The following is a 15,730-nucleotide window of genomic DNA, read 5'->3' as shown; positions in this document are numbered from 1 at the left end:
AGTTACTGGATGATAGATTTGGCGATGGAGCAGACCAGGGGAAGTAAATGAATAAAACGAGAACTTTCGGTTTAACGCCCCACGAGTATGCCATTCTGGCTAAGGGAAACAGGATAGAAGAAATGCTGGAATGAGAATGTGGAAGGAAACGGGAGGATAAGGGAAAATTCACGGACACGATGTTGTCAACTATTGAGATTAAACCAGAAACCCTCCGCACCAGAGATAAAAAAAAAGTGGTAGAGCGCTTAAGTTAACTGATTTACCGAACGTTCCTAAGTATCCTTTTCCCGTTTTCCCATTACTCGTTTTACTTACTTTCCCCGTCTTCCTAGTAACTCGTTAAGAATACAGACACGAACATATAAACATTGAGGACAGTTAAAATTCCAAAAGATTTCTCACCGAGAATCGAAACCGGAACCAATCCCTGAGCCACCATGCCTCATATCGTTTAAATCAAATGAAATCTTCCACGATTATGCCGGTTAGGCTAAAGGAGACGGTGATGATGAGGAATGAATGCAATGGTGGAATGAATGAAGTGGGATGAAACGGGAGAACCCCGAGAAAAGCCATGAGCACGGTGTTTGTCCACCACAAAGTTCACACGATGCAAGCTGGGATCGAACCAGGGACCCCACGCACTGGAAGTGAACGCTCTACCACTGAGCCACCGCCCCCCCCATATGGTTTAGGATTTAGGATTTTAGATTTCTGGGCTTTCGGCATCTAAGGCCATTTAGCCCGTCACGTTTTGAGGGACGTCTCTCGGCGAGCACACTATCTGGGGAGAGGGAAGGAAGAAAATGGCCTGGCACCTATAAGTTAGGTACCACGTCGGCATTTGCCTCGTGTGAATGAGGAAAACCCAGGAAAACCTCATTCAGGGTGGCTGGCGTGCAAAAGTGTTGTACACTTTTTCGACTGAGTAGTTCCACCGGGACTCATATGGTTTAACCTCTTCACGAGTATGGCATCAAATGATGCCACATATTTGGCGGGAAAATAATGCACTTTATTGCACTGAAGTAGTATCCATTTCTGCACGCTGGCAACGTTTGCTGTCAGGGTGAATAGTTGACGCGCCACTGGATGGCTGAGCAATTACGACGTGTAGAAAATTTTGACGGGGTTTAGAGAGCTGTTTGTTTAATCACGCTGTGTGTCACTGTACTGTTGATTTCTTTTCCGCGAAGAATAGTGCGAACTGAAGGTAAGTAAAAATTATATTCTGAAGCACTGGTATCTTCTTTTTCAAATTATTGTGTATGTTCGTCGTTATGTCGATATTTTCGAAAATTATGAGCCAATTAAACGATGCCTCGGTGCAGATATGGTTGTGATTAGTCACATTTACGTGATAACTATTTTGAATAAAATAATATCTAACAATAATTTCTTGCCCACATTATCTAACAATATGTATTTAAAACAATCGCAGTGGTACATAAAACGTGTTTTCAGTGTCGTAGCCTGCACTTGTAACAAGGGGTCGTCTATGAATCACAATCACATAAAAACATAAAAATAAGGGAAGTACGGATGGAAGGGGTTGTCTGAGGCTTCGGACTCCTAAACTTTATTTGAAAAGTGACTGATTTTACATATACAATCATTTATCCTTATATTGAAATTGCCTTGCGATAAAGATTCTTGCTGCAGTACTTGGTTCACTATAGTTCATCACACCTTAAAATTCATAGCACAGGTCTCAAGTAATAAAATATATAGAATTTAATCTGCCAAAAATAAATAAGTTTTAGAAGTAAATTGCTCAGTGGCGGATCTAGCTAGCCTCCTTATTTCCTGGGCTAAAAATCAAATCAGGTTATTATTCATATATTTTTTGAAATCTTATAGCAGTATATAGGTGATGTGTTACATTCTCGAATGGTTTGCAATAGCGCTCCCCACGTTTCGGGCTCCTAGATTTGCCAATGAAATTGCTACACATGTTTTGGTAGATGGAATAATCGTATGTTTACCTACTTGTACTTGAGTATTTATTATTTTTTACAGCATCTGCATGGCTCATGGGTTGAGAAAAGGTGAAATTACCAGCCTTCTGTATTCAGAGTTCCCATCAGACTCCGAGGTCAGCTTCTGCAGTAGTGATGAAGATGACTATCAGCCCAATGATCAGATTCATCCTACTTGTGAGAAAGCTTTTCTTCGTTTACGTGAAGATGACAGCGACACCAATGTCTCTGAAGTGAGTGATTCACAGATCAATCAATCACAAATTCGGTATAGTGAATTATTCTGTAAATCAGGTGAGATCGGCGACCTCCTCAAATATCTCCGATGAGAATTCACAATCCACATCTTTTTTTAAATCACTCACTTTTTAGTGCGAGAGTACCTCCTACTTCTAACAAAATGTCCTATGATTTGGTTTGCTGGTGAAGACAATGATTACGAAAATAATGTTCCTGCTTTCAGCGGACAGCGTAGTATCTGAGTTTATACCAAGTGGTACTATGGTATAAATCATTTTCCACAAAAATTGAAGGTCAAGCAGGCGCCTAGATGCCATGACCGACCGATTGTGCGGCAAGAGTCTTGTGTTTCTTTTCAGTGAAGTCGTTTTTCTATTCTCATATATTGTGTTCTGTTTCAACTATGTAGCATTTTTACTAAATATTTACTACTAGTAAATGTTTCCATGGAGAACTTTCACGCGAAACAGTAAAAAAAAAAAAAAAAAAAAAAAAAAAAAAAAAAAAAAAAAAGGACTATGCATGAATATTAGTTATGCAGTAGTTTTGTGTGCCTTTTTAGTGAAGTCACTTTTCTATCAAATGGATTGTGTTTTGTATCAACGTTATGTAGCAAAGATTTCTTGTAAACTGTAATACCCTTAGTAAATGTATTTTTTGCCAATGTAAATAATCTTATTATTTATCACATCTCATCCTAAGGACATCATCATCATCCCGTGGAAGGAAATGGCAAACCATTATAGACTTATCTTGCTCATGGACCATCGGATCTAAGATTTGCCGTCGGCTAGAACACATCTTCATCATCATCACTTAAGAGGAACATTGAAAATTACTTGTGTTTGTTCCAGAGACGTGGCATCATTTGATGCCAGGTCAAATACTCCTTAACAGGACCCACTAGGACTCACAGAACAAAACCAATATTGTTTCTGACTTATACGTCTAATTCTTGGTCTGAATACAAAACGTCGAACTTTTTCACATCGAGAACATATAGCGTGGAAGAAGAGGTTAAATAACACTACGAAACCACATACACACCATTCTGTTCGATTAAGTTCTGCCATTTTTCAAGCACACCATAATTTTGTCGTTATAGAACTTCTATGGTTTCTGGTCAGAAAGTTCTGACTCGTGGTTTATACACGCCTCTTTTGTGACTAACTTAGCACTATTCAGAGAGTTCTGCAAAGATTGAAACAATGGATAGTCTGACAGTTCCAGGTTTGGGGCATACGGTGGATGCATCTAAACCTTACACCCAAATTCTATGAATTTCTAATTGGTCGTTAAAGATGCATGAGATCTGGTGTTGTACGCATGAAAGACGACACTCATTCTGTTGGGTCAGTTTCGGCTGCTTCTGTTGGATTGCTAGGCGTTCAAAGTACAGGTCCAAATCTATTGTTATACCCGGCGGCAGTAGCTCGTGATGCTATATACTTCCAATTCCAGCAAACATATAGCATAAACTTCCAGCGCATCAATATGGGCTTGTTACACAATGTGGAGCTTCTCCTCGCATAAACCACAATCTTTCTCACACAATGTTGTAGGATATTCACTTTCTATCACTGGTGATCAACTGCTGCAGAAATGGCTCGAGTTCGTTACGTTTTAGTAGATTGGCAAACAGAATTTCGATCGAGTAAATGTTTTTGAATCAGATCACTTGCCACCCAAATGTCGAGCTTTTTCTACTTTTTTTTTGGGGGGGGGGGGTCAGCCTTCTTCAAATTATTTAATATAGCGTTTGGTGTCACCAGGAAACTGCAAACGGGGTGTAAAATATTTTTTATTAAAAATAATCCCGTTTTTGGCTCGTAGTTACATAGTATAACTACGAAGTGTCATTTGAAACACATTTCTTACATAGTCTTTTAGTAGTTTTTTTAAAAGGAAAAATGAACCCTTCTACAAATTGTCATAAAAAAAAAAAAAAACAGCATTTAAGTGACAATCGATGCCCCCAACACAGTAGGTAATGTCAACATGAAAATTGGAATAAGGTTAAATAAATAAATAAAAAGAATGGTTATTTTGAAAAGCTAGATTTTTCCCACTCGCATAATGACATATAACAATGACTATATTTAGATGGATTTTCAAATTATGCTAGTATGCTGTCTCGTTATTTTAATTTCTAAATCTGGCCACTCTAATTTAAACACTGTTTGGTGACGGATTTAGGCCACTGGCGATCTCTCATGACTATTTACATGCCGGTCTTCTTCCACTTTTACGAGAATATTATCCACTTTTGTGACGATTGGTCGCCCACTGCGACAAAAATCTTGAACATCGAAATTTTCAGAAAGAAAGCGACTGAACTACCTTTTGGCTGTGTTGCTGTTGATAACGTATCTTGGCCAAAGAGAGCAAAAATTTCTTCACGTGCTTGTCTTCACCGAAATAAAATTGTAAAATGTGCAGTTTTGTGAAAAGTTCGCTTATCTTCACGGAGGAATACCTGACATCTGACTACAAGAATTACAATACTTTCTGCATATTTACTACCTTCAACTGTCAGCTTCAAATGAATTTAGGCTCGGCTTGGTGCGACTCATACAGTATGTCCTGAGGTTCGGAACACTAACACCATCTTGTGCGCAAAAGTCTCAATAGTTTAAACTACGTAATATATTATATATATGTATACGTTTATTTTTCCATCTTACTCAAGGAGAGCTTAAAACCCCAAACCCCTTTACGTACGCCACTGTATGTATCAATCGAACAAAAATGAAGTTGTAGAAAAGATGTATGTTCAATGTGCTCAATTTCGACAAAATAAAAATTAAAGTAGTGCACAACTAAAGGTGTTTTCACAGAGGACATGAAATGTATTTGATAAAGTAGTTGTAGATGTATGAAGGAGTATGGTTGGAATATTAAAAGTAACAGAAAGTATGCAACCAATTTCACCTTTATGTACAGTTGGGTTGCACACTATCTGGGAGCAATTTATCTATAATAACCTCCTTTGGGAATACACGGAGGTCATATGTTCGCATTAGCTGGATGCATTCGCATTACCTCCGCCAACGAACTTGATTTCTTACTTTTGAAAACTGATGGTAACTTATCAGGTGATACTTGAATTTTCTTTTGTCTCCCGGACGGATGGACAAACGGACAGACAGGAGCGAGAATATAAAGGAAGTTTGGTTAATAAACCATATTCCTTACAAAATAAAATATATAAAGTTCCAGGCCTATACCTTGGATTATATACTCAAATGTAAACATTCTTATCGCAGGCAACGAAGACATTTATTTCAAGAGTTTCTGTCATGTCCACTCTATTGAGCTTTAGCGAATTAAAAGACTTAAAAGAATACGAATAAAACACCAAGTGAGGCAGATTTGTAAAATGATATTAAATGAACTAACAGTTTTCATAAGACCTTACGTATAGTATACTTCGTAAATCTAGCACCCAGACTTCTGGCCTATACAGAATGGTCTATGAACATTGTTGTCCAATCGATACCAGATACTATAAAACTAGGGCTCCCAGATTTTTACTTAAAAAAAAAAAAAGGACTACCAATGAAAATTTACAATATAATCATAATTATGAACTTGCTCTTTGCTGGAGTATTGGAATTAATTAAATGGCAGGTCAGTGCTCATAAAAAAAAAAGTGACATTGTGGACTGATTATTCTTATTAGTTGAGTACCGCCCGATGATTAGTAAAAGCGGGATTTTTTTTTCCTTTGTATACTGTATATATCACACGAATAGCATTAACTTATATTGTGGAGAAAAACCGGAACATTTGCATCGGACAATTTTTGGAGGAAAAGAAGATGCATCCCTGCTAAACCACGATGGGTGAGAGTCCTATCTCTGATTCCCTATGTTTCTAAGTTTGTGATCATTTTCACAATCTAAGAGAAATAATGAAGGAAAGTATACTGAAGACCACTGACGTTAGCACTAGCAACAGCGGATCCAGGATGGTCGTCTGGATGGGCAGATCTCCTCCTGGGTAACTAATATAGGCCTGAAATCAGGGGAATCATTTCGAGCTCCAGGGAGAAAGTAATTGCACCCCCTCTGGGGTCGGATTTGTATACAATTTAATCCATAAGATAATAATATACTAATGAAGAGTTTTTGCCCTCGCCCCATACAAAATCCCAAATAACGCTGCTGCTTAAAATACAGACTTTTACATTAAATCAGACTAAAGTGGTGCAATAAACCTAAAATTTGGAGGGAGGTGATCGCTCCATCGCCCTTCTCCTGGATCCGAAAGTGGCAACAACTAAAGGAAGTTGTGAAAGTTTCCTTTTCATGCTACTAATTGGATGTTGTGGCGTATTAATACTTGCAGGAAGCTGAAGTTTGTTGGCAAGATCATACTTTGTTAATCGTACTACCTTCAGTGGAGGATTACATTGTACGGAGCTCCATCTCTGTTATCGCAAATAATCTCTCTCTCTTTTTTGCCTCTCACGCTTAATTCTATAACAAACCAACATTTCCCCGTCGGAAACTGAAAAATCGTCTGCTTAGTAGATAAACGAGGGAACACTTCTAACTACGGTAAAAGAGAGAGTGACTACCTTTGGATGTACGTGTTTATGTCAACTCTCTCCCCGAAACAATATTCTAGTTGGGTTAATGAACAGGACATCTACTCAGCTCTCCAGATGGGTGTTTGCTTTATGTTTGTCAAAATTGTTCCAACTTTATAACTATGTTGGACCAAAATTTATCTACATCGGATGAAGTAAGGACTTCCATATATTAGAGCTTTACTACGTCCATCCATTCTGAGAGCTAGGATTAGTAGGCCTACTTAAGATTTCTTGGCTTTCGGCATAGCCATAATTCTATTCGGCTATTCGTCCTGAATGAGGGATGACGTCCCTCGGCGGTAACACTACCCGGGGGATGGAGATCAAGAAACGAACGGGGAAACAAGAAAGCGGCCTGGGGCCGTATGATAGGTATGTACCATCCCGGTATTTGCCTGTTGTGAGTGGGGAAAATCCACGAAAACCTACACATGATCGCTAGTCTGAAAAATATTTTTACACATTTTCGACCGGGTATTTCTACTGGCAATCGAACCCAGGACCGCTCGCATCAAAAGCGAGAGCGTTAGCAACTAAGGTACACGGGGCCGCCGTTCTGAAAGCTGAGCAATCAGATACGATACTCGAAACTGAGAAGCTGCCAGAACGGGTGGTTTGTAGCAGAAAATATTTATAATGTGGTTACTCATTGTAGCTTACAACAGTTTCCCAACCTTTTCTGACTGATAAGATTTTACGGAACGCCCACGACATTGCGCTACATTTGTTTGGCTTTTTGTTAATAACAATATAAATTATAATAGTGTAAGCTTGTAAATTTCTACGAAGTAGTGACTCGGGGAGTACTGAGAGTTTGATTTGATTTTTGAGTTTAGCGTCTCTTCCAGCAGCAAGGCTATATGAGACGTGGACCTACTGATTAACGTGGGATCCAAACCACATGAGCTCCCGCCGGCAATCGAACCAGGGTCACCCATGCCAAAGGCGCGTACGCTAACCGCTTAGCCGCGAATGAGCTCAGTACTATGGATTGCTGCTATCACTAAACCCCGAAACCCTCTTCTTCTGTATACGCCACTGGTTACTAGTATCACAGAGTATCATCTTTGTGCTAGTATTTTCACAGTATTATTTTTTACCTCTGTGTACTGAAATTCTCACCCTTTCGAAAAGCTCCTCTGCAATCACCACTAATCTGAACTATTTCTACCACTCCCGAAGCAAATGCTAGGCCAATTCTAGTAGAGTCAATCGACATTTCAATTCGCGGAATTTGTTTACTATATTGAACTTCTTTCGGTAATAGTTAAGAACAGCTACTTCTCATCTCCCGTGCACGAGGATACATCTTACTGTTGCACTACCTAAACACTTTAAGTACAAGGGCAAGAACTCAGTCTATTACCTACTTTTTAACATCCTAGATAGTCAATGAATAATTCCTGAAAGAATGGCGTTTCTCGTCCTTCCCTAAATGGGAAGTACGGCTCCTTAACTATAACCCTTCTTTCTTTCTTTATTTTCAAACTTAAGACTTAAAACCAGGAAGCCAGGAAACGTTTAACAGTAAAATGCAAAACAAACATTTTACGCTTTTCCTTTGTGTCATCGGAAGTTCCCTTATTTCACAAGCTGATCATTTAGTCTTATCTAACTATCATAACGTCAATCATATCTTCAGGCATATGACACACACTCGGCGGTATGCGCGTCTTTTCGAGTACATCTTACCCGTGAACCAGTAATTAAAACTTTATAAAAAAAAGATAAAATACTCACGAAACATAATTATGCATTCGACCCCACTGGACTTTCTTCTTACTGAATATTCCATGCAATCCCTACAGTTAATATAAAACTATCTGTTATCTTCGTTATTAAAGACACTACAGAAACGATCATACCAAAACGTTTATCGAGAGTGAGTCCTATAAACGGGGAATTGAAGCAGCTGCATGTATATGGTCGCGCTTTCTCAGCTGATTTAAGCAATGCACTCTCTCTTTACAAACTTTTTTATCGCACAAACAAGAAAAGTAATTAACGCTAACAGGCACCACATTTTTGGCAACGTTTCTGTTAACGAAATGGTGTCGGCGCGGCTATTTTCGGGTTTCCTTCAACCATCAATTCTCACACAAACACATCACAGCATAAGAAATACAAAGTACAACGAACTGATTGACCACATGTGGGTGGAAAGAAAAGAAAAAGAAACCTTCGACCTTTATATAAATAGTATTCAATTACCTTGTTTCTCTTCTTGCTCCCAATCCCATCGATTCCGCGACCTATCCATTGCGCTTCCATGTGAATCACCATCGCCGCGTCCGCCTGTCATCGCCATGGCACTGGGTCTGGGATACATATACAGACAAACTCATTCCAATGTTTATTACTTCAGTGTTGCTACCTTGCGGAGCGGTCACTTTTTTAAATAAATAAGATAGAAAAAGAGCAGGCACGCTGCCATGACTCAGAGTTTCGTCATGCGGCTACCTTACTACACACGAACAGGATCTTTATAATGAAATGAACACAAATATTTCCCTTATCTCTAAGATAAGATTCATATTGCACAATTATAAACCTTTAGCAGATATGTCTAATGCAAGGCACAGGAGGTATTGGAGAGTTCCATCGCGGCTATATGGTTAACATACGGGCTTTTGGTATGTAGACGTAGTTCGATTTTCGGTTGGAGTTCATGTGGTTCGGATTCCACGTTAGCTGTAGGTCTACGTCTCATATAGTTTCTGTTATGAAGGGGACGCTAAATTCCAATTCAACCAATAACAACGAGGTCCCAGGATCGGTCCCATGCAAATAGAATTTTCGATATTGTTCCTATTAATGAAGCATTTGAAGTAAGATGAAGGACTTTCTTGTCTTGTCTTCTTCACCTGGTGTTTAAAATGTTTTTGCACCGACATCTAAGGTCTTGTGTGCTACGAATGTAGGAAAATTGATTTACTTATATGAAAAAAGAGTTCTTTGTATAAAATTGTATGTATTCTAAAAAAAAAAAAAAAAAAAAAATCAAATGGCTAACACCGCCTTTTGCAATGATTGGCCGACTTAAAAGTCGAAGTGCCTGTCATATATTGTAGGTAATTGATAAGAGTTTAAAAAAAAAAATAAATAAATTCTGTGCAAAGTAGAAAAGCAAAAAGTCAAAATCAGGAAAAGCATAAAAGTGCCATAATAGGGAAATATTGCAGTCTAAATCGGGAAGGATGTCCAACGGGTCGAAGAGGGCCAGGTACCCAGTTGATCAGGGTGTAATAAAATGGTAAAAAGTGAAAATACATGAATTTTGAATGAGTAGAATAATTGTGGATGAGTGTAAGTGTGTTTGTGATTAACTGTGAATGTGTGAATTATATGTAGAATGAACACTTTTCGCTTTAACCACTTCCTCTTCTTAACAACACTTCGGAGAGATGTTATTCCTACCAAGATCACCGCTGGACTCCTCCGAAGGACTTTCTGGTCAAGGCAGCAAAAAATAAGTGATGGAAGTCGATGTGATGACCACACATCACCTCACTAAAAGCTCGTTGGCTGGCCCCTTCATGGCTTTATCATCAGGGTTTTTATTCCGTTTCTTTAAAACACGTCTTTATTTGACCTTTCTCTACTTTCTTAACAATAGTCTTTCTTACCATGGTTTCAATGCGTTTCCCCCCTTTTCTCTTCTTGGTATATACCCCCTTCTTTTTGTCTTAACATCAGAAATTGATAGATATTACAATTTCTTTATAAGCATAAAGCATTAGTGACCTTTCCTAGTTATTGTGTTTTCCAAACTCAATTTTGCGTTGACTCTTTAAGTCTAGAAGGATCTGCTGAACAGTGTTGCCATCAAGAGAAGAGCAAAATTGAGTTTGGAAAACACAATAACTAGGAAAGGTCACTAATGCTTTATGCTTGAAAACCTATAATGCAAGACGGTAGAGCATGAGGAGTAGAATCGTGGTTATGTGAGATTGATAACTTACGTGAGATTGATAACTGACAGATATATTCGGTATCTTATTAAAGCAGAGAACTAAGGTTTGTAAAAGATGGCAACGCTGCAGAGCGGCGGCTTTTTTACTATTGATGTCGTCATGGTTATCAGCGTCCTCAAAAGCCCACGAGTACATAAACCCATGCAAATTGAACGATGTTTTTATATCTTAACCAGATTGTTGGGATTCCAACCCGCTGTGCAGCGTTGCCACCTTTCACAAATCTTACCTGTCAGCTTTTACAAGATATTGTATATCTCGGTCAGTTATCGATCTCACATAACTACGGTTCTACTCCTCATGCTCTACCGCCCTGCATTATAGGTTTTAAAGCATACAGCATTAGTGACCTTTTTAGAGTTATTGTATGTTTTTCAAACTCAATTTCTGTCTTCTGTTGATGGCAAACACTGTTCAGCGGATCCTTCTAGACTTATAGTCAACTCAAACAGTTTTTTGTCAATATCTGATTTAAGGTGTACAAAACGTTAGTACCTCACTCCCTATGTGCGCCAATACACATTACACTTTACTTCTCGAGAAGTTTGCAACACTGATCTGCGTTTACCATCCTTTTTCTTTGGTCTTTATTTTTATTGTTGCTTCCAATGATGATATTCAATTTAGGTAATTCCATTTACAAAAACACAACTTTCTCTTGGCTTGGCAACACTGTTCATCCGGTGCTGTTTGTCAATACATGAGCAGATGTCGCTCTTTCTCTAGTTGCTTCGTGCGAAGTTTCGTTTCTCTGTCTCTTTTAGTTTCTCCGTTATTACGGTTGGAAATTCTAAATTATATTACAAGGTGGAAACGTAATTTCATGACTTTGTCGTTAAGTCGGCACGGGTTACGTTCTCGTAGAGAGCTACTATTTTACCAATGCGTGTTTATGATCACATAGAATACATTTGGGGGGTGTGCGTATCGCAACACGAAATTAGCCAAAATAAGGGACACTATATTATATATGGGTCGTTTGCAAATAGATTGGCCTTTTGAAGTCTTCCGGTTAGTAAGTTAAAAAATTGTTTTTAAAAATGAGTTTTTTCGAAAGATATTATTTATAAATATATCAATCTGGTAAGCAGTGTTTCTTTACATATTTCGTAATGATTTCATATATTTTGTGAGAAAATATGAATAGAAATGTCATTCTCCTGGGTGTCCCTATATACAAATACTCGTATTACTAATAACTCTTGTATATTTTTTGATGTCAATTCTATTTTATAAATTTCACATACAATATTTGAAATATATGGCACTTTTCCAATTCAAAAAGAGAAAGCATGAAAATACTTTTATAATAATTCCTATAACATCAATTTCTGTCATTTTTCTGGATGATTTATCGTCTCTTTCAAGATCACATTTGATTACATGTACAAATTCGTAAGAGTTCAGTTTTATACAGATGGTACCAGATGGTACAGATGGTATCTGTGATATTGGGAACACTGTTCAACGTGCCTGTTGCGTCAGCCAGTTTCTGAGTAAGTGTATTGCCAAGCTGGTGTGTGATTCTTTGCTGCATTTGCAGCCATTCTTCTGGTGAGTAATTTTAGTTTGAGTTTTACAATATATAAATTAATTAGCTTCCTTGAGAGAGAAACAACAGATATGTTTACAATGAGTACATCATTTCATGTAACAGATAAATACGGTGTGAGATTTAAACGAAATGTTAGTGAAATGTCATTCTCCTGTCATAATTATTCAGTCATTCTTCTGGCATTTTCGTGCCAGGAGAATGACAACTACTGCGTTATCGGGAGTCAGAGCACCCAGATGTTACTTATAGCAAGGATTCTGAAGACTTCCTTGTCACTTGCAGATGATGAGAAAGAAGCAAAGTAATTAAGAGCGTCTTCAGAAAAACAAAGGGAAGCTGAACATCGAAGATATGAGGGACTGAAGCAAAAAGTTGCGGAGTGTCCTTCCTTTGCCGCAGAATTGAAAGAAGTGTCCAGAATGAAATACCAAAGAAGACGGAAGAAAGGACAGGTTAAGCTCATGAAAAAAAAGTGTCAGAAAGGGAAAAGCGAATGAAAAGAAAACAGTGGCGTCAAACACAACAAGAATAAGACAAAGGCGGAGAGTACCAAGTAATACGAATATTTCTTGTAATATTATCCCACCAGACAGTGCTTCGGAACGCAAGGATATTTCACATTTCCCAGAAATTGTAGCAAGAGAAAAAGAAAGTAAGAAGAGAAAAAATCGCGATTTGAGGGCAAAAGATAAAGTGGTTAAGCATCTCAAGAGAAAGTTGGATAACTACAAAAAGCGGCTGCAAAGATTGAAAACGAAATCTTCTAGGGAAATTAGCTCAGACAAAGAATCATTTTTAACTCCAAGAAAGAAAGTAGGAAAGCTCATAAGAGTGAAATAAGAAAAGGACTTTTTGGTGAAGTTATAAATCGACAGTTAACACAATCAGTTGAGATAATGAAGTGTGGGGGCTCGAAGAGAAAAAAAAAAAAACGAAAAAACGAACTTAATAACCAGAAGAAAAATATTTAAAAAGTATCGGATGTTGTCCGCAGCTAGCTTTCTGAAGAGAGGACGCGTTTTTACGAGGATGTTAGAGGCAGAAAATATCCAAGTGCGCAAGACGGCTACTCTGAAGCTTCAGCGGGATATAATCTCGTTTTGCGAACAAGACACGGTCAGCAGAATATTTCCAGGAAAAAAAAGGATTATGTCAGTTGTATGTGTGGAAAGCATCAAAGAAGGGTATTGGAAAATGACATAACCACCTTATATACAAAGCATTTGAGAGATAACTCGAAAAGGAAATCTATCAAATATAGCACGTTTACCCGGTACCGGGTGAAATGGGTGGCTAAAATGACTTTCGGTGAAAGAGAGATGTACAAATGTGTGAAGCATTTAAATGTGGAAATGGTAATCAAAGCTCTCTAAGCATGTGGCTGTTTAGATGTGTCAAAACCACACTCGGTTTTAGAAATAATTTTCTGTAACTCGCGAGAGGAACAATGTTTATTAAGAGAATGTGAAAGATGCAACAAGAAAGCAATCATTTTCAAGGAATTTGATAATCATGAAGCCGACAGATAGCAATGGATCGGTCAAATCAGTGAAAAAAGTTGTTAAAGAAAAAATAAATACGACAGTTTTGAAAATAGCAAATGAGTTAATAGAAACAGTAGATGATTTTTCGAAGCATGCGGCTCGAGTAAGGTACCAACAAAATAGTTTGAGATTATAAAAAGAGACCATAACTCAAAAAGAAGCAATAATTCACATGGACTTTAGTGAGAATTATGCATGTAAATATTCAGAAGAAATACAGTCATTTAACTTTGGAGGATCAAGACAAGTGGCAATGCACACGGTGGTCATTTATACCCACGACAAAAGTGAGTCTAACATTAATATTCGAAGTTTTTGCACTCTGTCCAGCAACCTTCTACACGGAGTACCTGCGATTTGGGCTCATCTTGAACCAGAGATGAAAAAACTGTCCTCGACTATAGATATAATCCATTTCTGGAGTGACAGCCCTGTTACTCAATATAGGAATAACTTGAAGTTTAATGTTCTGTGCAGTGATTTTTTTAAATGTACTCAAACATATCTAAAACCAGCTGGAATTATCATGAAGTCTGGTCATGATAAAGGCGCACCAGATGGCATTGGAGGCACATGCAAACGAATGGCACACAACATAGTAGCACAGGGTAAAGATATTGCAAACTCAGAACCTTTACTCAAGTGTTTAAAAGGGAGGATGCAAAGTGAAATCATTGAAGAAATACAATCGGAAGATATTAAACAAATACAAAGCAAATTATCCAGGAGAAAGGTAAAAAAAATAAAATAAAAAATAAATAAATAAATAAAATAAAAAATAAAGGAACCATGTCTGTACATTAAGTGGTAACAGACGATTACCCAAAATGAGAATGTTGTCTTGTTTTGATTGTGTAGGCTATTGTTCTCACTATGAATTAGGCCAGTACTCTAATTCTCAAATTCCAACCAAAGAGAAACTCAGAATTGAAGACATTTATAGTAGAGATGATGATGCATCTTGTGCAAACGTTCTTACTTGGGGACACATTAAAGAGAAAAATATTATTCGCGTTAATATAAAGGGTAGAAAAAGATCATTTCAGTACATTACAATGTGTAGAAGTGATGTGAAGGATGGTGAAGTGAATATTGAGTATCTCATTCAATGTGATAAAGATACGAGACTACGGAAGAGGAACCTCAATGGTATTACAGTTATAATGTTCATGAAGTTACTGAAGTTCTTCCACAACCAGAAATTATTGTAAAAGGACAGCGTGAGTTCTATAAATTTTAAGTATAGAATGGTAAACAAGTACTCTGTCCAAGTTCTTTTAAATTCAATAATGCATTTGCTTCTATAGTATTATGAAAGTTAATGGTTGGTGTCTTACATTTATTTTTGAACACGGACAGAAGTCACACTCTTTTACATAAAATCTTGTTTTATAGAAGTTCTGTGAAAAATATATCAATTGCATTAAATTTATACTTTCCAACAAAAAAAAAAAAAAAAAAAAAAAAAGCTTGTATGATAAAACGGTATGTTTATTTTCAGACTTCTTGTCTAATAGCCGTCCTGTTTCAGGTTAGAATTTGTGTCATAGGCTATATTCTTTAAGATAACATGTTGCTGTTCCTAGTTTCACACATAGAAATGTGAATTTAAATTAGATTGAACGACTGTGATGTTACTGTTATATATCATTTCCTAAAACATACAATATATTATATACGTTTGTATGCATCTTGTAATTAAAACTAAGTATTATGTCATACATGTCACTTTATTGTTTTACATTCTCCCTATTTTTTAAAAATATAATAATATAATTTTAAACTTTGTTTCACACTCTGACTCCTTTACTTTTTAACTATACTTAAGCTTATGGTTA

The 15,730-nt window shown here is 37.3% G+C and overlaps 1 protein-coding gene across 5 annotated transcripts in view; it reads right to left on the bottom strand.

Annotated features, from left to right (window-relative positions):
* The window catches only part of LOC145690259 (band 7 protein AGAP004871-like), a 117,256-nt gene that overhangs the window by 63,944 nt on the left and 37,582 nt on the right, over positions 1–15,730 (bottom strand). Inside the window, exon 1 of one of the 5 annotated variants that reach the window (XM_081764983.1) lies at positions 9,031–9,186. The exons of 3 other annotated variants lie outside the window; for them this stretch is intronic. In XM_081764983.1, the coding sequence (XP_081621109.1) occupies positions 9,031–9,148 (118 nt within the window). In that variant the 5' untranslated portion in view covers positions 9,149–9,186. Of the gene's footprint in view, positions 1–9,030; positions 9,187–15,730 lie in introns of those variants that run through there. One more of the 5 variants, XM_081764982.1, reaches the window with a different exon arrangement.

The sequence above is a fragment of the Thermobia domestica genome, chromosome 7 (genome assembly GCF_964235325.1).
Source record: "Thermobia domestica chromosome 7, izTheDome1.hap1.1, whole genome shotgun sequence".
Taxonomy (NCBI): Eukaryota; Metazoa; Arthropoda; class Insecta; order Zygentoma; family Lepismatidae; genus Thermobia; species Thermobia domestica.
This window is presented reverse-complemented; position numbering and strand designations above follow the sequence as displayed.